This window comes from Uranotaenia lowii, chromosome 2, assembly GCF_029784155.1.
Source record: "Uranotaenia lowii strain MFRU-FL chromosome 2, ASM2978415v1, whole genome shotgun sequence".
NCBI classification, from domain to species: domain Eukaryota; kingdom Metazoa; phylum Arthropoda; class Insecta; order Diptera; family Culicidae; genus Uranotaenia; species Uranotaenia lowii.
Window position 1 is genome coordinate 357,470,219 of NC_073692.1, and position 25,085 is coordinate 357,495,303.

General features: G+C 37.5%; 1 protein-coding gene across 1 annotated transcript; it reads left to right on the forward strand.

The window, feature by feature from the left end:
* The first annotated feature begins 48 nt into the window (after positions 1-48).
* On the forward strand, positions 49-22,387 carry LOC129747098 (vanin-like protein 1). The gene is made up of 5 exons (XM_055741120.1): positions 49-184; positions 245-1,035; positions 1,096-1,342; positions 21,837-22,138; positions 22,200-22,387. Exons 1-5 carry the CDS (start codon positions 128-130, stop codon positions 22,372-22,374), a joined length of 1,572 nt encoding a protein of 523 aa, XP_055597095.1. The 5' UTR covers positions 49-127; the 3' UTR covers positions 22,375-22,387.
* The last annotated feature ends 2,698 nt before the right edge of the window (positions 22,388-25,085 follow it).

Consider the following 25,085-nt stretch of genomic DNA (forward strand, 5'->3'; position numbering starts at 1 on the left):
TAAACTACCGAAAACAAAATCGGTAAATAATTACCATGGTGGACTACCTTCAGGTAAGGTTATTTCGAGTCAATCACGTACCAGGTTCAGTCAAAGGTGGACTTTCGTGAGTAGAAGGACCCGAGGAATGGAGTCGATTGTGAGATTTTTAGTCCTTTTAGGTTGCTTAACATTCAGTAGTCAGGTAAAGTTTGGCTCAAAGATAGTTAAGGTTATAAATAAATCTACTGTTATTCAATCGTAGATTTCGACCCCAGCTGATGACTACTACTGGGCCGGCGTAGTAGAGTTCGACTACACCGATAAAGAAGATCTACCCCCGGCTAATTATACGGCTCAAGCGATTCAACGTTACGCATCGATCATCAATTCAGTGGAGGCCGATCCCGTAGACATTTTGGTGTTCCCGGAATATGGCCTAAGTTCTTCAGAAATGGCCTCATTTGTACCAGATCCGAGGGATCGGATAGCCCCTTGTAACCTCCTTCATTATGAACCCGTTGTCAGAGACATGTCCTGTTTGGCACGACATCGTCGAAAGTATCTAGTAGTCAATCTTGTGGAGAAGGCACGCTGTCCAGAACCTTTTGATGATCGACCTTGTCCATCCGATGAATTATACCGGTTCAATACCAATGTCGTGTTCGATCGACATGGAACAGTTATCGGGAAATACAGGAAGTTCAATCTCTACGACGAAGGCGGTTTGAACATTACGGCAATTCCTGAAATTGTATCTTTCGAAACCGATTTTGGGGTCACCTTCGGCACTTTTACCTGTTACGATTTGATCTTCGAAGAACCTGCAATTCAGATGGTTCGTAATGGAGTAACGGATTTCATCTTCACCAGTATGTGGTTCTCGCAGCTTCCTTTTCTCACGGCTGTCCAGATCCAGCAAGCCTGGGCCTATGCCAACAATGTGAATTTGTTAGCTTCCGGAGCTAGTCAGCCGGATTTGGGTAGTACCGGAACCGGAATCTACGCTGGACGCCGAGGTCGAATCGTTTCGGTGATGAATCACAAAGCTGAAGAGTAAGTTAGTTCTTGTGACTTGTTCAAAGTGAAGTGAAGTGAAAATTCCAACTGTTCCAGGAAACTTTATGTGGCACGGGTTCCGAAAAGGGATCGGTTTGGATTACCGTTGGAGCAACAACCCAAGATTCAGTTTACTCCCAGTGAAATGGATGATCTCAAGCTGAAACGTGATGCCATCGATATCTACGAAACAGAGCTACTTCCCATGGAGAGTAACAGTTCCTACAGGAAAACGTTGTGCCAAAATGGTCTGTGCTGTGATTTTGCCTTGAACTACACTGTGCTGGAGGTTGAACCGGATCAGGTGAGTAGAATCTCAGATTTTACCATTTATCTGTCACCTAGATCAGTGCTACTTCAGAACAGATTAATTGTCGAGTCGAAACAACAGCTGAGACTGTTGTTTTGTGTCTTGATTAATTCATGAAAATTTCTGTATTATATATTACCTACATATACCGAACTGGTAACCCCAAACAATCGTACGATATTTATGGATTCAGGTAATCGTAGGCAGGAGTTTATCCAGAGTCAACGCCTCCAATACGAAGCATAGGTTTGAACCCGATTAGATGAATCATACGTCGAATTATTTGAATCACGCGCAGCCTGATAAGCGCAGCTTTCTCATAAACATAAAAAAAACCCTATCAGAGGCTGAATGAGTCTCAAAATAGCCTTTGCAACAAACTGTACTTTGATACGTAATTTAGCGTTATCAAAAAGAAGGAGGCCTTACATTTATCTCCTTTTGCTATTGCTTTGTTGATGAATAAACAAAAAATGTTATGGGTGCGCTTAAATGAGTAATCGATTATACTGATTGAGATTGCAAACAGAAAAAAATCGCTTCTGGTAAAAGTAAAGTCACTAATTGTCTATGAGAATTTTAAAGAAAAAACCTAAAATGGTCCTCATCCTATTATAATAGTACATTTACATATAATCTGAAAACTCTCATCTTTTCCAACTCACAATCAAAAATGTATACGACTGTTCAAACCTTGCTTAAAACCCCCTCTGATTATTTTGGATCCATCTATGCATAATTGATTTTTTAGAGAAATCAAACCTTTCCAATGATACATTTCCTACAATAGTTACTCAAATTTATTCGTTTGCCAATTGAATTCATTTCTACAAATGTACTGTCTGCCACTTCCTGAGCTAATTCCGTCTTTATCCACCGGGAGGCCAAATCAAAACAAACAATCAGCAGCAAGCTTAAAATCTGCACTTTCTAAGCCAATGCGCAATTTTCTACCGGAAGGCCAAATCAAATCAATCAGCTGAAGCTGCCTTGAAACCTGCGCTTCCTAAGCCATTTCTGTCTTTTTTTCCAGCGTAAAGCTAAATTAAAGCAGAAAGTCAGCAGCAGCAGTCTTAAAAATCTGCGCTTCCTAAGCCAATTCCGTCTTTATTTACAGCAAAACCAAATCAAAACAAACAACCCACAACTGCAGCCTTAAAATCTGCGCTTCCTAAGCCAATTCCGTCTTCATCCACCGGATGGCCTAATCAAAACAAACAATCTGCAGAAGCTTGTAGAGAATATTGATAGATGTATAGTTTAATTTGAGTTAACTGTATAAAAATAATATTAAATGTTTAGAACCTTGATAATTAATTGAATGCTATAAGATATTAAAAACACTAATAATAAAAAAAAAACATTTAGGGAAGCAGTACATGAAATTTAGTGTGTACGGAAGTTATCAATCATGCTACGAAAGCTCAATATACTCCGAGACGTGGGCTAGTATAGGTTTCGCACGTTCCTATCATCGTGAGAGAATAAATCCGAGAGAGTCATTGCGTATGGGATGCTTCCATATATGTATGCGCTTCTGATCGTGACTGTTCTCTCGGAGGAAAGAAAAGCTTGGTCGACCGGCTTACAGCCAGTTTGTAAAGAGTTGTAATAAAGCGCGGATCGTTCTCGTCGTCGAGAAGCGACAAATTTAGTGAGTCGAATATTTAGAAAGTTGACGAATCTGTGTTGATGATGTAATAGTTGTGAAAAAAAAAGAACCATCAGTCACGACAATGGCGTGGTTGGTAGGCGTGCGCTTTGTGCCCATTATGGCGAACTGTCTGAAAGGAAGTGCATAATATTGATACGGCTTATCGTTTGGTGCTTCGACATGCATCTGTTTCTCAAAATGGCTGCTAGACAAAAATTGTATACTTTGTGTTTAAGCGTTGCTTGTAGCATAGATTTGGGTGATGATTGTTGTTGATTATGATGGTTTATTGTAGTTTATGTGAATTGGTTTAGTGAATTAGTTTCGGAGAGGTGTATGTTTCAGAGGTAAGGACTTTCTAGAGTAATGAATTAAATATTTGAGAATTTGATCTGGAAATAGTAATATAGTTCCGTTGGGGTAGGAAAAGTCCCCGAAGGGTCCCACTAGGGTGAATTACAGTCCCTAGTGGGTAGAAGTAAGTAAAAAAAATGTGATTATAGTTTCGTTGGGGTAGGAAAAGTCCCCAAAGGGTCCCACTAGGGTGAATTACAGTCCCTAGTGGGTAGAAGTAAATAAAAAATGTGATTATAGTCCCGTTGGGATAGGAAAAGTCCCCAAAGGGTCCTACTAGGGTGAATTACAGTCCCTAGTGGGTAGAAGTAAAGAAAAAATGTGAATATAGTCCCGTTGGGGTAGGAAAAGTCCCCAAAGGGTCCCACTAGGGTGAATTACAGTCCCTAGTGGGTAGAAGTAAGTAAAAAATGTGATTATAGTCCCGTTGGGATAGGAAAAGTCCCCAAAGGGTCCCACTAGGGTGAATTACAGTCCCTAGTGGGTAGAAGTAAGTAAAAAAAATGTGATTATAGTTCCGTTGGGGTAGGAAAAGTCCCCAAAGGGTCCCACTAGGGTGAATTACAGTCCCTAGTGGGTGTGAATATAGTCCCGTTGGGGTAGGAAAAGTCCCCAAAGGGTCCCACTAGGGTGAATTACAGTCCCTAGCGGGTAGAAGTGAATAAAAAATGTGAATATAGTCCCGTTGGGGTAGGAAAAGTCCCCAAAGGGTCCTACTAGGGTGAATTACAGTCCCTAGTGGGTAGAAGTAAGTAAAAAATGTGATTATAGTCCCGTTGGGATAGGAAAAGTCCCCAAAGGGTCCCACTAGGGTGAATTACAGTCCCTAGTGGGTGTGAATATAGTCCCGTTGGGGTAGGAAAAGTCCCCAAAGGGTCCCACTAGGGTGAATTACAGTCCCTAGTGGGTAGAAGTAATTAAAAAATGTGAATATAGTCCCGTTGGGGTAGGAAAAGTCCCCAAAGGGTCCCACTAGGGTGAATTACAGTCCCTAGCGGGTAGAAGTGAATAAAAAATGTGAATATAGTCCCGTTGGGGTAGGAAAAGTCCCCAAAGGGTCCTACTAGGGTGAATTACAGTCCCTAGTGGGTAGAAGTAAGTAAAAAATGTGATTATAGTCCCGTTGGGATAGGAAAAGTCCCCAAAGGGTCCCACTAGGGTGAATTACAGTCCCTAGTGGGTAGAAGTAAGTAAAAAAAATGTGATTATAGTTCCGTTGGGGTAGGAAAAGTCCCCAAAGGGTCCCACTAGGGTGAATTACAGTCCCTAGTGGGTGTGAATATAGTCCCGTTGGGGTAGGAAAAGTCCCCAAAGGGTCCCACTAGGGTGAATTACAGTCCCTAGTGGGTAGAAGTAATTAAAAAATGTGAATATAGTCCCGTTGGGGTAGGAAAAGTCCCCAAAGGGTCCCACTAGGGTGAATTACAGTCCCTAGCGGGTAGAAGTGAATAAAAAATGTGAATATAGTCCCGTTGGGGTAGGAAAAGTCCCCAAAGGGTCCTACTAGGGTGAATTACAGTCCCTAGTGGGTAGAAGTAAGTAAAAAATGTGATTATAGTCCCGTTGGGATAGGAAAAGTCCCCAAAGGGTCCCACTAGGGTGAATTACAGTCCCTAGTGGGTGTGAATATAGTCCCGTTGGGGTAGGAAAAGTCCCCAAAGGGTCCCACTAGGGTGAATTACAGTCCCTAGTGGGTAGAAGTAATTAAAAAATGTGAATATAGTCCCGTTGGGGTAGGAAAAGTCCCCAAAGGGTCCCACTAGGGTGAATTACAGTCCCTAGCGGGTAGAAGTGAATAAAAAATGTGAATATAGTCCCGTTGGGGTAGGAAAGTCCCCAAAGGGTCCTACTAGGGTGAATTACAGTCCCTAGTGGGTAGAAGTAAGTAAAAAATGTGATTATAGTCCCGTTGGGATAGGAAAAGTCCCCAAAGGGTCCCACTAGGGTGAATTACAGTCCCTAGTGGGTAGAAGTAAGTAAAAAAAATGTGATTATAGTTCCGTTGGGGTAGGAAAAGTCCCCAAAGGGTCCCACTAGGGTGAATTACAGTCCCTAGTGGGTGTGAATATAGTCCCGTTGGGGTAGGAAAAGTCCCCAAAGGGTCCCACTAGGGTGAATTACAGTCCCTAGTGGGTAGAAGTAATTAAAAAATGTGAATATAGTCCCGTTGGGGTAGGAAAAGTCCCCAAAGGGTCCCACTAGGGTGAATTACAGTCCCTAGCGGGTAGAAGTAAATAAAAAATGTGATTATAGTCCCGTTGGGGTAGGAAAAATCCCCAAGGGGAAAAATCCCCTCTAGGGTGAATTACAGTCCCTAATTGGTAGAAAGGATTAATAAATGTAAATATAGTCCTATTGGAATAGGAAAATTCCCCCAAAGTTCCCACTAGGGTGAATTACTGTCCCTAGCGGGTAGAACGAATATAATAAATGCTGAAAAATGCCTAACAGTTTATGTGCAAAAAAATTATGAAAAAAAAAGAAAGTGTAAAAAAAAGACAACCAATCGAACAAAATCAAGAGTCATTTCAAGAAGACAAAAACTAAACATCTAGAGAATCATTATTTTAAAAACAAGAAGAGAATATAAAGGAATCAACAGTTTCAATTCAAGAGTAAAAAAAAAACCAAAACTGTATCATGAAAAAGTCAGATGTCAATTGAAAGTAGAGGTTTTAAAATCAAGAATTTAAAAATGTTCCAAAATTGAAAAAAAAGAGAATAAATAGTTAATTATTAAAGGCTGTTGGTTAAAATTAAAAAATAAATCCAGAACCAAGAGTCAAGAATAAGCAAATATATAAGTAAAAATTTGGGTGTCAAGTGAGACAATCTGCTTCATTATAGAAAATCAAAACTTTAAGGTCAAGAGTCAAAAAACAATCGAGTGTGACTCATGTAGTAGTCAATAATCGAGAATACAGTAGTTATGAGTTAAGTTTTAAGAGTCAAAAAAAAGATAATAAAAAGTCTAGAATGAGTCAGTGTGTTAAGAAAAAGAATTCAACAAACTAGAGTGTAGAATCACAAAAAAGAAACAAAAATAACAATTTGCAAAAAGGAGTTGATGGAAATACCGGATAAAAAAAAACAAAAAAATTATTCTAAAGTAAAAAAAAAAATTAAGAGTTTATGTTTCTAAAGAATAAAAAATATAACTCAACGAGTCCAGGAAAATAAGCAAACAATCTAAAAAACAATTGAAAGTAATAAATATTGACGATCTCAACAGCCAAAAGTGAAGAAATAAGAAAAAAATCACAATAAAGAAAATATTGTGAATAGAAAAAAAGTAAAATCAAAAATCAAGGAGTAAAATGGCAAGTTGGCAAGGCAGAATTCAGAAAAAGAGATTCAAAAGATTATCTTCATTAGTCAAGAATACTTCAAAGCTTGAAACATTGCAGGTCGATGGTTAGAAGTCAAGAGTCAATAGTATGGTTTTATAAGACCAGAATCTAGAAATAGGAATTAAAAAAATGTTGTTTTAAGTCAAGAGTCAAAAAGATATCAAAATTAACTCATGAATTTTTAGAATTAAAAATTATGAGTTATTCAAGAGTAAAAAACAATAATATAAAAAATAAATGTTGGTGGAGGATCGATAAGGCATTTAAGATGGAGTTTTAAGATGGAGCAATAAGTTAGATTATAAAAAGTTTTAGGAAGAAACAAAGAAATTCAAAAGCAAAAAGTTTTTATTTGAAAGTCAATAATCCAGAAGCATAAATCAGGAACCAAGAATGAGGAATTCAGAATTAAAAAAAAAGAAGTTTAAAATCGTGAAAAACAAAAAAAAAACAGAGTATTTAATATTTGATTGAATTCAATGGTTAAAGTGAAATAGTAACACAAAAAGAATGATCAGAATCGAAAATTAAAAAATTTGAAAACGGGAATACAGAGTCTAGAATGTAAAGTCCAGTGTCAGAAAAAAAAAAGTTTACTTCAAAGTCAATCGTTCAAGGGTCTAAAGTAGAAGAAAAATTAAGAGTTAAACGTCCATTAAAAATAGAAAAGAATTAAATATTTAACGTTTAGTCAAAGATAATGTATACGGCTTCAAAAGTTAAAAATTTGCGACTGAAAGACAACAAGCAAAAATTAAGGGCAAGGGATCAAATGATGATAAATATCAAGAATAAATATTCAAGAGTCAAAAGTTCGAATGAAGAATTACCAGTAAAGAATTAGGGTTCAGGAGTCAAAAATCCAAAAGTTAAAAATAAATGTACGAAGGTGATCGCTCCTAGGTACGCTACTGATCGCAGCCCATCAATGCCCCCCCATTGTCGGTGCGGTGGGCCGTTTGGAGAAGTTTTTCACGATCGCAGAACAATAGCCCAGCGATCCTCTCCACGAAGATGAAACTCACCACAACCGGCTGGCTGGCTGGTAGTAGACGATTGGCAAGACAGTCCAGCCTAAGTCACCGCCCGTTGTCGTTGTAACCACGCTTGTATCGTGTTGTTTATTGCTCAAATAGTTTAAGTTAAATTAAGAATAAATTGTTAAGTCGAATTTGTGTTTAACTTCCTAAGTGCGCGTGTTCTTGTTTAACGGATGACCGGCCCACCCTGCTTATAATTGCATGCAGCAGGGGCCAGTAATAGCCACAAGAAAATTTGGGATCCCACCATCAACCCCCCTTCGATGTTGGACGGAGGAACGTCGGCACCAGCTATCATCAATTAAGCCAGACGGTAAGGTGCAGAGTGAAAAGGTCGTTGACCCCCTACCCCCCAACAATAAAAGTCTTAAGTAAATAGTCTTGAATCAAAAAAAAAATCAATAGTCAAAAGTGAGGTTGAAAGAATAAAAATAAAACATAAGTATATGAAAAAAATTGTGAAGAGTCTATAATTCAAGAGTAAAGGATAAATAGCTAAGATTCAGAGTCAGGGTGAAGATTAAAAATTAAGACTCAAGAATAATCCAGAATAAAAAAAATGAATAGCGAGGGTTACAAAAAAGGGAAAGAATAAAGTGTCACAGGTCAACAAAAAGAAGATCTAAATTTTGTTAGGAGTTCAGAGTATACAATGAGGAGTGAAAACTTATGGAAATGTTATTGAGTTTAAACTCAAAAGTTAAGAGTACGAAAATATACAGAAATTGAGGGTCAAGAGGAGAAAATCAGAAAAAAAACTCCAACAATCAAAAGTTAAGTGCTCGGAGCAAAGAGGTAAGAATCTTGAAAGAAGTTTTTGAAAGGAAACGAAACCATAGTAAATAAAAATAAAAACAGAAAATCATGAGGCGAGTGTCGAAACAAAAGTCATGGAATAGGGCTCTACATTCAAGAGACTTGAAAATGAAAACGGTATCACAAGATCATTCCTTTTTAAAGTTTGATTAAATGGATAATAATTTATTGATTGAATATTTACAAAAATGTTCATAAAAAAGAACTTAAAAGATTTTCTAATATCCATTTTTATGATTGTTACTTTGCGTACCTGGAAGGAGTAGAGGTGAAGACGAATGTAGAGAATATTGATAGATGTATAGTTTAATTTGAGTTAACTGTATAAAAATAATATTAAATGTTTAGAACCTTGATAATTAATTGAATGCTATAAGATATTAAAAACACTAATAATAAAAAAAAAACATTTAGGGAAGCAGTACATGAAATTTAGTGTGTACGGAAGTTATCAATCATGCTACGAAAGCTCAATATACTCCGAGACGTGGGCTAGTATAGGTTTCGCACGTTCCTATCATCGTGAGAGAATAAATCCGAGAGAGTCATTGCGTATGGGATGCTTCCATATATGTATGCGCTTCTGATCGTGACTGTTCTCTCGGAGGAAAGAAAAGCTTGGTCGACCGGCTTACAGCCAGTTTGTAAAGAGTTGTAATAAAGCGCGGATCGTTCTCGTCGTCGAGAAGCGACAAATTTAGTGAGTCGAATATTTAGAAAGTTGACGAATCTGTGTTGATGATGTAATAGTTGTGAAAAAAAAAGAACCATCAGTCACGACAAAGCTGTCTTAAAAATCTGCGCTTCCTAAGTCAATTTGTATTTTTCCACCTGAAGGCCAAATCTAAACAAACAATCCACAACCACAGCCTTAAAAATCTACGCTTACTGAGCCAATTCCGTCTTTATCCACGGGAAGGCTTTCTAAGTCAATCCTTATTTTTCGACCTGAAGGCTAAATTAAAACATACAATCAGCAGGAGCAGCCTTAAAAATCTGCGGTTCCTAAACCATTTCAGTCTTCCTGCACAGGGAGGTTAGAACTTTCGGGAAACTTAGGGTTCGTTGATACATGCTGATGCATTTTTCTGATAGGAATTTGTATTCCATTCACGCACCCTGCTAAACGATTAACTTCTTTTGTCATCCTGTTCCAGTATTTTCTATTCATATGAAAAACCTGAACTCTGTGTGATGCTTCTATTTAGCTTTCGACATATGATCTTTAGATTTAAAAATGGCGTCCAAGCAAGACCCAGCAAACATAAAATCGCATTAAAAATTATAACTCAAGTCATTAAAAACGGTACTGCGAATCGTGATTCCAACTAACGCAAGTAAAAGGTCATAAAAATCGTTACTCGAGGTCGGATAAAATGGTTTAAATCGGATATAATAAAAATTCTGCCATGTTTGCAGATTTTAAAGACGATTTCGTTCTTTTTTTTCTCCCGCGTGGATCAAGTAAGAGAACAGCTTTGTTGTTCTCTCTGCTACTATCAGTGCCCCCAAATGGCTTGAAATCAGATGGTGTATTTTTCCTTTGAGCTCAGCGCTGTCGCTCTACTTTATTGAGCCCACCTTCTGTTAGTGCCCCCTGCTCCCTCGAAGGAACCTTTATTTTCCGTTGCATGTGAGTTGGATAAAAGTCTTTTTTATCCGATCCGACTAGGTTGTTGTTGTTTTCATTTTTCCGGGATTTTCATCTTCGCGAATGATTCATCCCTTCTCCTTCTTCGGCTTGTGCAGATTTTTTTGTTTTGTTTTGTTTTTGTATATTTTGTTGTTGTTTTCCTTCCCTTGACTGTTCATATTTCAGCAATAAGTTTGGTTGTTCGAAGAAACGAGAAAACTTTTTCCTCGTTTTCCGGATCGTTCGATAGGGCTTATCTGAGGCTAGTTGCCAATCCGCTGTTTGTTCGTGCTTCCTGGTATACTTGGCATTGGATGATTATGTGTTTCACGGAATTCGGTACGTTGCATGCTTGACAGTAGGGAGGGTCACCTTTGTCCATTAGGAATCCATGGGTCAGTCTAGTGTGCCCAATGCGCAACCGAATAAGGATTCGCCATTCGAGGAAGGATTTCCGGTCTGTCCAAACTGAAGTGCAGTTTTTAATTTTTCTTAACTTGGCATCCGTACAGGCGTTCCATTGATGGCTCCAGGATATAGAAAGGTGTTTCTTAAGCCAGCTAGTGGCGTCTGTGCATGGAATGGGAATGTTCAACGGTTCTGTTTGACTGCCCTCGTTGGCCAGATGGTCTGCTGCTTCGTTGCCTGGGATGTTGGTGTGACCAGGTATCCAGCATAGGATAATACTTTTTTGAATAGCGAGGTCGGATAAAGTGATGATCCAAGAGTGTTTGGTGTTTCCAGAGAAGACAGCTCTAAGAACGCTTACCGAGTCGGAGAAAATAACAGATCCTGATGGCGAGCAAAGGTCTTCAGCAGCTCTCAGGATAGCGTACGCTTCAGAGCTGAATACGAAACATATGGATGGTAGGGCAAGTGCGGCGGTTCCCTTTTCGCTGAATATACCACATCCGACTCGGCCATCAATCGTTTTAGATCCGTAGCTGTAGAGTTTTGCTAGGTTCTTGTATTTGGACTCAACATGCTGGTAAAATAGTGGTAGCGCAACTGCTGGGCTTGTTCCGGCTCGCATTTTGTTGAGCAAACTCATGTCCATTTGCGGGAGTGCTTTATTAAATTTGCTAAGTCTTGGTTCGGGGCGAGGTGCAATGTCAGGGAGAGATGCTCCATATTTATTCAGGTAACTTTCGACACGTCTTACCATTGGGACGTTGGAGTCACGCTCGTACGACAGCCATCGAATAGCTTTTGCTATCAGATTTTTAGATAGGATTGGATTTTGGATAGGATATTGGGCTGCTTCGAAAAGCTCCACTTATGATCAGGGATGGAATCGAAGAGATTTTGATCCGACAAACGTTTAGTCGTCAAGTGTACAAGTCGCGATCTGTACAAACCGAGAGCAAAATCATATCCCCTCGATAGAGGATTTTTATTGAAACGATGATGGTTGAATACCGACAAACACATTTTGAGACTGTGTGTAGCTCGGGGAGAAGAGCTACCCTTTTTGCTAGCTAACTTTAACCAATCACAACGTACGCTTGGCTCGCTGAGAATGAGTGTCTTACATACACAGATCCTTGCGGATCTGAATCGAATGGCGCAAACGAAGCTTAAACATATGACAGGCGACGTGGATGGAAATTCAACTGTCGGCCGGCACATGTTGAAGAATTTCTTTTGGCTTAGCGCACGGACATGGGAGTTTTAACTGATTTATTCAAAATTTATTACTTTGTTTTAGATCACCATAGCGCTTATATTAATAATTACCTTGAATTGGTTTTAATTTGATTTTTTTAACTTTTGTATTGAAAATTCCAAGCAGAAGCTGATAAAACTGGAATAAAATCAAATTGGTTAAAATGAGGTGCTTGGGAATAAGGAAAAATCCGGAAAATTTCGTGAATTTCAAAGCTGGAAGTTTCCACAAATCACCGGGAAAGTGCTCTTTTCTTTAATGATAATTTAATTGATATTTTATGATATTTCATTAAATCTTTGAACAGGTATCAGCACCAGTTCGCTACATATGAACATAAAGATAAAGTTTTGCTCATTTTGTTGAAAACTGTTGACAGTTTGAAAGCTCAATTAAACTTTTCTGATTTAAATAAGGATGATTTTATGATTCCGTGATACGATGTGATATCAAACGTCTAAACTTGAAGAACATATTCGTTTTTTCTAAACGCAGTTTGTGTTTGATATAGCTAGTTTTTCTTTACTAAAACCTTGATTTGATACCTCAAATATACCTTTTTACTATACTATTTTTTTAAATATCAAGTCTGTTTAGATTTTATAATTCATTTTCAGGAAACTCCCATATTTATAAAATTCTTCCGTCAAACTTCACAGATTTTTTTCGAGACGTGGAACCCTTATCAATTAAATTACTTACTGATGAAAATGTTTTTTTTGTTAAATGTTTTGTGTTCTTTGTTTATTGTATACAAGCACTAGCGCTTTGCTACACTTTCTTAAAATAATTAAACTTTTCTTAAAAATAATTTTGATTTTATAAATTAGCATTTTCTTATAACATAAACAATCAGAATCACTCTTTTGAAAATGAAAGCTGCTGCTTACTTTTGTAATGTTAATGCAAATATGAATTAAAATCTTAAATTTTATATTGTATAATTTTATATTCTGAACATGGATGGTTTTTTTTTACCAATATACGAATGTGTGAATTTTTTGCAAAAAACTGTTTGACTTTGACATTTTTAGTATTGCATATTCTTTTAAATTTTCATTTCGAATTTTCTACGACCACGACAATTCTTCTTCTGAAACGAATTACTTTTAATGAAGGATTTAAATTTTTGTTCCATAAAACTTTTAAATCAATTAAAATTCAAATAAATGTTTGAATTTTGAATATTGAAATTTAACATTAAAGTGATTTTTGGACAACAATCGTGTCTACATGCCTATATCTGATTTTCTTTCTTAGTGCATTCGCCAAGACTTCGTGATTTTCAAGATTCTCCGATATATGATTTTAAAGAAAGGTCTAATATGGACCTATGTCCACATAAAAAAAAAATTTTATTAATAATCTGAAATTGCCAAAAACTCGCTTATTCTGTTTTCTGTTCAATAAAAGGTTAAATTTTGATTCAATTTAAACAATTTATTTCCAATGACAATCAGAAGTTCATATCGCTAGTGGATATTCGAGTTTGACATCTCGTCTTACAAAATTGGTTAACAAAAGTTCGAAGAAATGAATAATCTAGATCTGCAAAAACCAAAATTATCAAATAAAAAAATCATTAGACTTTTTTTGTTTAAATACAAACACATCAATTTCGTAGAAACCTTTAAGTTATTATTCATTTCTTTTAAATATGCATTTTTAATCCACTATTGTGGCATAAAAGATTTAAAATCTTGTCAGATTATTAATTATACAATTACATTGAGTTATTTCAAATTGATTTTAATTACCGTAAATAAAATAAGGGCACAATTTTAATTGCTTGATTGCCTTCTAACTCTTTTTTGTGGAAATATCTCCGATTATTTTACGACATTCAATCGAAAGTACCTTCAACTGATAAAACCCAAAAATCAGCACAAACCTATTGAGATATGTTATTACATAGAATTTAAATGAGATACACAACGCTACCAAATTCACCTTTCTTCGAAGTGTCAAAAATAATTAAAAAGCGCTGAATGGACAATTAGTTTTTTTCTACTAGATCTGAAATCTGGAATTCAAAGTTCAACACTTGGAAAATAAAGAAATAAGTAAAATCATTTAAATTTCATTTGCACTTTTTGGTAAAACTATAGATGATTCGAAGAAGCTCAAATAAAAGGTTTTAGTTGAATTATAAACTTTCTCTAAGAACACGTGTAATTTTGACTTCTTAGAAAAAGTTGGAAAGGGTCTCTCTTGCATGATTTTTCATAGTTTGGATTATATGTTAATGTTGAAAGAATTTTCAACCACGCTAATTTTAAGGCATAAATCAAAATATTCGTAGTTCTTTACTTGTTCTGAAAATTGAAAATCTTTGCAGAATTTAAATACTAAAGTATGTTGTTTCATAAGTTATTATTGTTTGATTTTATCAATATCCCACACATTATTTGGATTCAGGATGCGAAATTCTTTCAATATCAGGTTTTTAACATAGACACCGATAATGTTGTTCCCATGTATTATTTAAATGGAACAGAATTTAATACACTTACATAAAAATCAAGCATCGAAGTGTTAAATTAACCCAGTTAATACTATTGATTACATATGGAAAAAGCAGTGTTGAAAAGAAGCACTTTTCAACACTGTTTCAGCTAAATTTTACTAATTAAAAAATGCCTCTGAAATTTTTTAACAAATTATGTAACTAACATTCTGCACCTAAGCCGAAGTAAATATGTAGTTCAGAAATTGAAATCTCGATGATTTTTTCAAATAGTTATTTCTTTTTTTATTTATGCTACAAGTTGCGAAAAGTAGATTTTTCAGCACGAGTCGAGGATTAATCTAACGAGGGTTACCGTGTGATGAAAAATTCGATTTTAACAACGAGTTGCATACAATTTTTTTTTGCTATTTCGTCGGTAACCATCGGGCATCAAACAGAAAGGAAGTCTAAAAACAGTGCTGAAAATTAGCACACCGTTTCAACACAGAACATCAAAAAAGCCGATAAAGTCAATAGATTCTGAATGTCAATTTTTTTAAAAACTATTTCTATTTTTTCGAAATTTCTTTCATTTTTGTGGATTTTTTTTTGTAGATTTTTACTTCTTGCAACAGATTTCACCCAGTTTTCCAACCACAACCTTCCGCCCATCCCCCCCCCCCTTCCCTCCCCTCATCATTTGGATTGTTTTTCATCTTATGCTATATAACATTCCAAGGCTTGTTATCTTATTAATTGCTGTTGCGTACTAGGGGAAAAGTTCATATAACGCCCCATGTGGCTAATACGCGCCACCCTTGTTTTGAAGAATCTGAAGCATTTTAAGCCTGCAAAATATTACCAATTTGTTCTAAATGCTGTGATTGGTCATGGCAAGTATGAATTTCTCCTTAAAATGCTCCTGTGTCGTGATAATTTCACAATTTAGGTTTTTCTTCATTTCGATCTAAATTTTAAAACACTTTCAATAAGGTGTCACCAAGCAGAGAAAAACGAATATGACAATATTTTCTGACACATCGATAGAGGAGAATCTAAACTACGATTTAATGCTTAAAAATTATACCGAACTCGCTATGGTATGCTTTTTATGGGTATGTTTTATCACGGCCCATGCGCTCGTTATAACGCGCCAATCGTAGTAGGCTGAAAATAGCATTAATTTTTCAAAAAGGCCAATTTTCATTGATAATGAACAAAAAGTCTAAAACCTTATTTTGAGCGATAATTCAGCCCAAAAAATCTACTTTTATTTTTTTTTTTTATTTTTATTAGTCCATTTTGATTTTATTTCCATTCAAAGTGTCTGTAAGTATTGGTGTGTTTTCGGTCTTCGGTGCTTTCGGGTGTGTTCGGCTGCCAGGCGCGTATTGAATACACGGCGGCGCGTATTTGCAACACAGTTTTGTTCTGTGGCTTTGAATAAGGTTTTTAAAAATCAAGTTTTTGAAGCAACTAAAGCAATTTGAGTAATAAAAAATCATAGGCATTTGTAGAAAACAATTTTCTTCAACGATTGCACCCACTTTTAACACAATTTGTACGTGGAATACATAGAAAATCAGCGATTCGCTTAGGTGGCGCATAATAGGGCATGGTCCCCTACTCCAAACAAACGACCGAGCAACACACAAATGTTGTTGCGAGCAAGAGCTTCTCTTTGAATCTTCCAAAAAAAATACAATCTTAACGCTATGATGGGATCCGATCGCAAGTTGTACATGTCGCGATCTGTGCTTAGTCAAGATCTGTACGTTTAGAGATTCGCATTTTGTTGCAACCACTCACAACAATCCGTACGTACGATATTGGAAGGCAAAGCGAGTGCGCTCATCAAGGACTTTCTTTTTATCTTGCTTTTCTAAGATTGTGGTAACTCGCCACTCTCGGAGATCTCCCCACATAACAGTAACAGAGCAGAGAGCATCGCTAGCTAGGGCGATTTGAATGTGTTCTACGGTTGGTCGCTCCCTGCTCAAAAGTCGCTAGAAGAGATTTTCTTCCATCCCTGCTTATGATGCGAACAGCTTGGTTGTAGATTGGTTCTAAGCGTTTGTGGGTGTGGTCGCCCCCGCGGCTGTATAATCCGAAGCCGTGGAGCATGGTGGGCAATAGCCATCCATTTAGAAATCTGAACAAAAACTCTCGGGAACCTGCGCCCCAGGCACTGCATATTTTCTTGAGGATATTTAGTTTTGGTGTCGAAGATTTGCGAACCTGATTGGCGTGGGCTATAAATTTAAGTTTATCGTCTAGCCAGACACCCAAGATACGGGCGGTGTGGGCAGCAGGGATGACTTTGTTGTCCAGTTTAAGTGGAGGGAGACGGTTTAGTCTTTTTTTCCTATTGCTCAAATGGATCAGATGAGATTTCTCCGGAGCAAATATGAGGCCCATGTTTGGAGCCCATTCATCTATTTTATCGAGTGCCAGTTGTAATTTCTTTCGAGATAGTTTAGAGAAAGGGGATTTCGACATAAGAGTGATGACATCCGCGTATGCCAGGACTTTGACATTCTCGAATAAAGATTGCATCGCTACTAGGAAAAGGGTTGGGGCCAACACAGATCCTTGAGGAACACCATTTGCTATTTGGCGAGAGGAGGACAGTTTGCCATCGATGAATGTTTTCGCTTTACGGTCGGTTAGGAAGCTTTGAACGAAATTTCCCATTCTTCCTAGAATACCCCAGTTCTTTAGCGTAGACAGTATTTGGTGTCGGTGTACTCTATCGAAGGCTTTGGAGAGATCCAAGCACAAGCATTCGATGTGGTGTCCGCTTTCAAGAGCACCGGGGAGAATGTTTTCAAGAGTGGTAAGATGGCCATCCATGGAACATCCAGGGCGAAAACCATATTGTCGAGAGTCTAAACGGTTGTTTACTTTAGGGACGGATACCAGGTGTTTCTTGACCATGCGCTCAAGTATTTTTCCCGAACAGTCCAAAAGTGTTATTGGGCGGTAACTGTTTATGAGATGCAGGTCTTGCCTGGGCTTGGGGATGAGGGTTATTAATCCCTCTTTCCACTGCGTTGGGACAGCTCCGTTCTGCCAGATTTCATTGATTATTTTAAGGAAAGAGATTTTTCCAATGAGTGGGAGATTTTTTAAAGGGGATACCCGAATTCATCTTGTCCAGCCGAGCGCCCTTTTACTTTACGGAGAGCGTTTTCTAGGTCTTGAAGAGTAAAATCGGAATGGTAATCGAATACTAAATCTGTTCTAAAATCGATAGGATAATGGTAATTGGAATCAAAGTTTGAAGATGCAACAGAAGCGAAATGTTCGCAAAATGATTCGGCCAGTAAAGTGGGATTGTTAGAATATTGTTATCCAAGTAGGAGATGATAACGGCTGGTGCGGTTTGAGCCACCTAGTCGTTTGATCCTGTCCCAGAGTTTGGCAGATGGGGTTTCGGGATTTATTTCTTCGACAAATTCTCTCCAGCTGTTGCTTTTGGCAGTTTTGATAGTAGTTCGGGCAGCAGATCGTGCAGCCTTTAAGAGCAAGGTCTTTTCTGGGGTCATCACTAGGAAGGCGTCGTAGTGCGCGATGTTTTCTTCTCCGAAGTTTGATGGCAGCCCTGACTTCTGAACCCCACCAAGGGACGGATTGTTTTCCAGGTATTCCACTAGTTCGGGGTATGAATTGATTAGCTGTTTCGAATAGTAGATTGGTAAAGAATTCGGCAGTGTGCGGGGGGTTTCCATCTAGAGCACGTTCAATTCCAAGTTGGTATCCTATCCAGTCAGTGTGTTCGTATTTCCACCGTGGTCGGGTGGCAGTGGCAACTTGAGGAGAAGAGTGTTCTATTGACAGTATTATTGGAATGTGGTCACTACCGTGTGTGTCTTCTAGAGTCCTCCAACTAAATTTTTAGGTCAGGTTCCAAGTTACTAGACTCAGGTCCAGGGCTGAAGTGTTGCCAGATATAGGGTCAATTTGTGTGGGCTGAGAATTGTTGAGTATGTTGATATTGTTGGCGGAGCAAAAATTTTCTAAAAAGAGCTTTTTCTTTCGGTCCGAGAACTACCCCAGTTGTAAGAATGTGCATTTAAATCCCCTAAGTTAAAAACTGGCTGAGGAAGTTGTTCGTACAGCTTTTCGAATTCTCGTGAATAGTCGTCAAGTGATTTAATGGGTGTTGAGTAGAGTGAAACGATAGTGGTTTTCATAGGGGATTCCAGGCGAATGCAGACAACGTTGAGTGATGAGTTGATTTGAATCGTTTTGTAAGGGTAACCATATTTTATTGCAAGACCAGATCCTTGCCCATGGTTTATGCTTAAATGGAGTTTGCATCCTTTAATATGATTTTGAGAGAATTTTTCTTTGGTAGGTTAGAGTTTCTTGCAGGGCGAGAACCACGGGGGAATGTTTTTTTAATCAGTATTTGTATCTCGGATGTTCTAGTTCTTAAGCCTCGCGAATTCCACTGAAGAGCGAGGGTAAGTTTTCTTTTTTAGGTTGGAGTTCTATTGTTGGAAGTAGATGGATTTTGTGGACCGTTTAGGGCAGTATAGTGGATGAGACTACTGGGTTTGTTGTTTGTTGGGAAGATTGCTTGTTGGGAGAACGGGGTGATATTTGGGTCCACGTTGTGGTCGTGTAATTTTATTTTTGTTGTTGGTTCTGTTTGGACTTACCGATCTGTTGGGGTAAAGGGGGACCATTGCTGAGTGTTTTTGATGAACCCGGTCGGTTTCTTAGTTCCAGGCGTTGTTTTTGGGTGTTGTTGCTTGTTGGGTTGATTTGTCATCTTTTGACTTTCGGGTACGTCGATTTCTTGTTGAAGTGGTGCTGTTTTGACTATTATCTGTAACTACGGTAGTGTTAGAATTGTCCGTTTCGGTTTCCGTGCTTGATTCAGTTCCGGGGCTTCGTTGTAGCAGTTCCAGTCGGGCGATAAGCTGAGTAACTTCTTCCTCAAGCTTGCGGATGCGTAGGCCCTTAAAGTCTTCGTTCATTGGCGGGATGGCGAGGCGCTGTTGGATTTTATTTCTGTTTTGAGCAGCGGCTTGGCGGCTTCGGAACTCTTTTGTTGCAGCTGCTTGAGAAATTCCCAAGTCCACTCGAATTTTCACGATATCCTGCTCCTCCTTCTGAACTGGACAAATGCGGTTCATGGCGGAGTGTGCTCCGTCGCAATTTAGGCAGTGTAGGTCTTTGGAACAATCTGTGTGTGTCGGGGCTTCACCACAGTTCAGGCAACTCGTTGACAAGTATTGAGTGTAGGATGGGAAACAATAGTAATCTTAGTTCCATCTATTAGCTCAGACAATTTATTCAGTTTATTAGCTTGTTCAGGGCTTCTTAATTTGTTAAGATATGCTTCGCCGTCGTTGATTGGGTTGGCACCATCAATCCGTCCCACGGCGCGATCGATTGACTTCGACACAATAAATGCGTTTGTCGGAAGTTTGCTATTTTCCACAGCTTTCAATAACAGGAACTGTATGTCACCATACACATTCCCTTGGGATCCATCCAGGGTGGAATGGTGCGACTGTTGTTTGATTTTGATGTGTGGGCTTGTTCCACCCCCGGTGGATTTGAATGTACCATAGTGGTGGAGAAATCACTCGCAACTCGGATTCAAAATTTCAAGTCGTCGGAAAAAGGAAACAAAAAATCTTTTAAAAAGGTCGTCCGTGATTGTGAAACTATCGCAAAATAAAGCTTCACACGCGAACTAGCGAGTAGAGAGAAGAGAAACACGTCTATACGGTAACACGGTCGCAAAAGAACTCGATCCGACTAGGGCTATTTATGATTGTTTATGTTTTGTTATACGCGTACGCTTGACGGTTCACAGGCTGATGTCATGCTGAAGCTACAAGCAACGCAACACGTTCCAATAAGGAAGCGTTGCAACGCATTGGGATGTCATGCTGGCGCGACATGTCGCTTTGAAATTCCCAACAAATCATCACTTCTTTACATCTGATAATGCTTTGAATCGTCTCCTTTCTTTCGGGAACCGTCAAAAACTTATCAGATCATTGCAAGAATGTCGAAATTTGAACCGACAAAATTCCTTGTTTTTTTTTTTGCGGGAACCAAGAATTTCTGAAAATTTTCTTGTCGATTCAGATATTATTTAGTTTATTATCACAAATTTGGAAGGATCTTCGAATTATTGTGGTTGAAACACGAAATCACTGTTTTAAAAGAAAAAAAATATCCTCATTGGATTTCCTATTTGTCGCGCTACAAAACACCCTGGCATCAGCTTTGTCGCGCTTTCCAATGCGCTCAGCATGACAGGTCTGCGCTTTTTCCATGGAGATCAAATGAGAGCTGGTTTGTCGGGTGAACGTTGCGTTAAAGGTTGCGTTGCTTGTCGCCTCAGCTTGACATCAGCCACACTCTCAATTGGCGATGGGCGCGCTCGCATTCCCGGTATACGATTTCTCATGAGTTAAACAGAGAAAGCGATAGCCTTCACTCCAATTTCACTCCGATAAGCTGTCATTCTTATGGAAATCTGTGTAAGAGTAATGAGAAAGCTTTATTCTTTTTAGCAGGCCCATGCCCAATTCTGAACAGTGAATTTTTGCTCGAATTAACACAATCACTACATGCTCAAAATTAAATAACCACAAATACTTAATTATAACGCGTTCCAGGAGGATTATTTTTAAAACTTGCTAAGAAAGCCGCCCTCATGGCCCAGAAACTAACAAAAAAAAATCAAAATCAACCTTAAAGATGTTTTATCCAACTCCAACAATGCGAATATTGGAAAAAAAAACCTTTAAAATTACGTGACATAATTGATTTGGTGACAGAGACTTGGCTTTCTGTCCGTTGTTTTCCCTCACTTAGATATTCATCAAGGAATGCTCGCTGTATCAAGTGGAGCAAGTGGATGTATCTGGACTGAACCACAGACTGAACTAATGAGGACTGTGTAAGAACATAAAAATCAACTTCAGAAAAAAAAAATACTTAACTTTCCTCTCCCTGCTGACTTTCGACATTTTCTCAAAATAAAAAATAAAAAAAACACTTCCTTCTTCGGTTTTTTCTCTTTTTTCTGAATGAAATAACAATTATTGTTTTGCTATTTCATCAACAAGTATCAACTTCACATAAGAGCTAGTTTGTTCGTAGTAATCGATGTTGATTAAGCAAAATTATGGGTTCAACCAAAAATCTATGATATGGAAGAGCCAAACCATACGAATTTAAATAACAAAGTTTTTATCCGTACGCTCCCGAATTTCTTCCTAAAAACCACACCACGCTTTAAGGATACCTTTACCATTGGTTTAATGAAAAATTTAACACATTTAAATCGAATTCACTTTTAAAACGGATTCGCTATTGATTGAGCCATAAGAACACATATCGCGAATCTTTAAAAAACGGCTCATTAAACCAAAATTTTAGTCCATCGTTCGAGAAAAAAAAACAGTAATTCATTGCCGCGTTCGGGGTTTCAGGCCACTCGTTTTTTAAGCGTTTACCCGAAACTAATCCTTCCATAAATTTTCTTCTAGGACTTCTACCGATACCGATTTGCCGTCCGGGAAGGTCGCCGGGTATTCAACGGAAATCGCGAGGGGCTGATATCGGTGTGCGCCATTATGGCATGCTCCGGAGATACTTTGGAAACCTGTGCCGTACGATTCCCCAACTCTTCAACGGTAGCAAATTCGGTTCTGTTCAACGGACTCCACATCGAGGGCGTATTTTCCGGCAGCGCCCAAATGTTTACGCTTCCAAACAGTGTGGACACTAGCTTGCTGCCGCTGGAGGTGGACAAATTTGAGTACATCGAGCGGGTGTTTACTGATGATTTGTAAGAATGTTTTTTGTGTTTGTTGTATTTTTATTGACTTTATTTTAAATTTTGATTTCAGTGAGCTAATGAAGGAAATCCAGTTTCGGTTGCTGGAGCCCCGTCAAGATCTACTAACCTTCGCCATTTGGGGAAGAAAGTTTGTGAGAATGAATTCCGGATGTAAAGCAAATAAGATCAGTGTTCTTTTACTTTTTGTAGTCACAGTTTTCAGTATTATTCGTAGTAAAATTTAGGTAAATTTGTTAAACTTAGAGAGTAAATACATGAGAAAAAACTAAAATTTCCGAAGATTTGGCTTCATTTATAGTGGGCAAGTAATTTTAGTTCATAACATATCGTAGGTTCTTAGAGTTAAGACAGAACCAGAAAACAATCGTTTCTTCCTCCACAATCGCAAATCACGTCCGACCGATCAAACAACTGTTGAAGTAGGAAGCATACATATCATTAACACCGAACGGGATGCGTAGGAGTCGAAATGTCTGAATGCCGACTGAATTGCTAATTTGATACTGGAATCAAGCTTGCTTCCAAAAGCGCCATCCATGCCTTCAACCGATAAAAGTGTCGGTTATCGCGTAACAGTCGCTTGACGCTTAACTAATAAAAGCAACGCCATATTTCATGGGACCTCCTCAAAACTTGATGAAACCATTTTTGACGGTCGCCATATAAGAAATATTTTCTTCGAACGTTAGCATCGATTTATATTGTTAGTGTGTTGATTGAAACTGTATTGTTCCTACCAATTTGGAAAGCTATTAATGCTGTTTTGTGTTTCTAAATTTGTCAATGGTTCTGCTGAACTGGGAAAAAAGAACTCCGTAGGTAACAACGTGTGTGGTCACACAAAACAAATCACCAACGGTTTGCCGAAATTATGAGTAATTTGAATGAAGTGGATTTGTGCAGTTTTGAGAACATGAGTCAAGATCATTTTCTTAAGTTATCAACAATTGTGATTTTTTTTTGTAATTTATTTCGTATGAAAAAACAATCTTTCAGAATTACATTCCTAGCAAATGTATATTTTTTTCTTAAAACTTTCTAGACATCAGACGGTCGTATTCATAAAGCTTCTCTCCGTTGATCTCGCCAAACACCAACAATAACCTAAAATAAACCGAGCGCAGTTCCAAACACCATCATCCATTTTCTGCAGCAGCGATAAAATTTAAAACGACAAATTGAATGCGCCATTAGACAGATTCTTAGCGTTTTAGCGAAACGGAGCTTTTACACTGTACTCATTGTACTATTTATCACCTATTACCATGTTAATTTTAGCACCAGCACTCGATTGGCAACTGTGTATTTAAATTGATCGTCTAGCTAGTGTTGAAACATGTGTAGATTACTACTCGTTGTTTATCAAATTTGTTGAATGCTTAACCACGCGACTAGTGGTAAAATTGATAAATATGTCATGTTGAACACATTACACTCATTTTTAATTATGCTTTTAGACATTAATTTTCTTTCGTTTTCGTATCGATAAAACATCAGACATGTTTCATGCTTGAATTTGGATTATTCATTTCAAGTTTTTTTCACTGTATATGACTCTCAAACTCTCTTCACCAATTTTAACTCTATTCGTTGATAGGATTTTAACTATTAGGGTATATGAACTCAAGTGGAACAAAATGGCTTAATTCGATGCAACCCAGATGCAAACAATTGTTGTTCATTTCAGCGAATAGATCTTGGTTTCTGCTATCTAATGATAATTTATAGAATATCATAGAACAAATATTACTTAATAACTCTAGAGCTATTTAACTGAAGAAAGAATTCTGATCGTGAGTTGAACTCTGATGATCTTGAGTGGAACAATTTTGAACTGAAAACGTGTTTAATAGCTCTTAATTCTATACTTTGTGTAACTCTTGAATTGACAATTTAATGCCATCTTTAAAGTTTTTGGAGTTTAAAAATCAATGTTTTTACGTAACAGCAACTCAACCTTCCAAAGATGTTCGCAAAATATCCATTCAAATTTATTTCTTGGATCCAAGGGATGAATGACTTTTAGAAGTTCAAATCCATCCACACAAAAAATATTTATTTCTAACTTACTAGAAGACATCCAATTATGAGTTTACTTAGCTGTATCTTATTTTGAAAAAAAAAACGGATTCTCTTAACTCAAATTTTATTATTTTTCCTCTTTAATTCAGTTCGCTAGTATGTTAGATCCGATTGGCAAGTTTGCTTTCCAAGTCAAAGGACAATACTGTTTCTTTTCCATGTTTTTCTTTTAGTTTCATATTGAAAGGGGTCTCTGTTGGGAATATCAAACTTTTATGCAGCATACATTCAGGGGTAATAGCGGTAGATTTTGAAAGCTAGGTGTTTTAGCATATTCCAGTTCGTTTTGATAGTATACTGGTAAAAATATCAGCAGGAAAGCCGAATTTTGTCGATCAAAAAATTATTTTATGTTCGATATTTAATTATTTTAAGCACAAATGGTGACATTTGTATAAGAAACTTAAATCAGTTTTTTTTTAATTTCGAGGAGATTTATAAACAACCGTTGCTTAAATTTTAGGAGAAGTTAGTTGTTACACTCAAGTTCAGTCTTCGGCTAGTTCCACTAAAGATTTACCCTAATTTTTGAATTTATAATTTTAATGTTTAAGTACAAAAAATCTACATAAACTGTGTCAAGAATCAATAAGTTTATTTTTTTTTTTTAAATAAAATTCGAAGTACATTTTAAATATTTGAAAGTGGAATAAAATTTCCTTGCCTCTCTAGTGTATTTCCTAATGCTGATAAAGTGTCTAAAATTAAAAAAAAAAGCAACAAAATTTGAAAAACGAGTTCCAAGATTTAAAATGGATGTTATATAGATGTTGAATGAAATTCCCGATGGGAGATGCAAAATCAACTGGAAATCAACTATTTGACTAAAATTCATATGGTAAATCGTCTGAGG

Coding starts and splice junctions, on each gene's coding strand:
- LOC129747098 (XM_055741120.1), top strand. CDS start 128: ATGGAGTCGATTGTGAGATTTTTAGTCCTTTTAGGTTGCTTAACATTC. Junction 185..244: donor GCTTAACATTCAGTAGTCAG/GTAAAGTTTGGC, acceptor ATTCAATCGTAG/ATTTCGACCCCAGCTGATGA. Junction 1,036..1,095: donor ATGAATCACAAAGCTGAAGA/GTAAGTTAGTTC, acceptor CAACTGTTCCAG/GAAACTTTATGTGGCACGGG.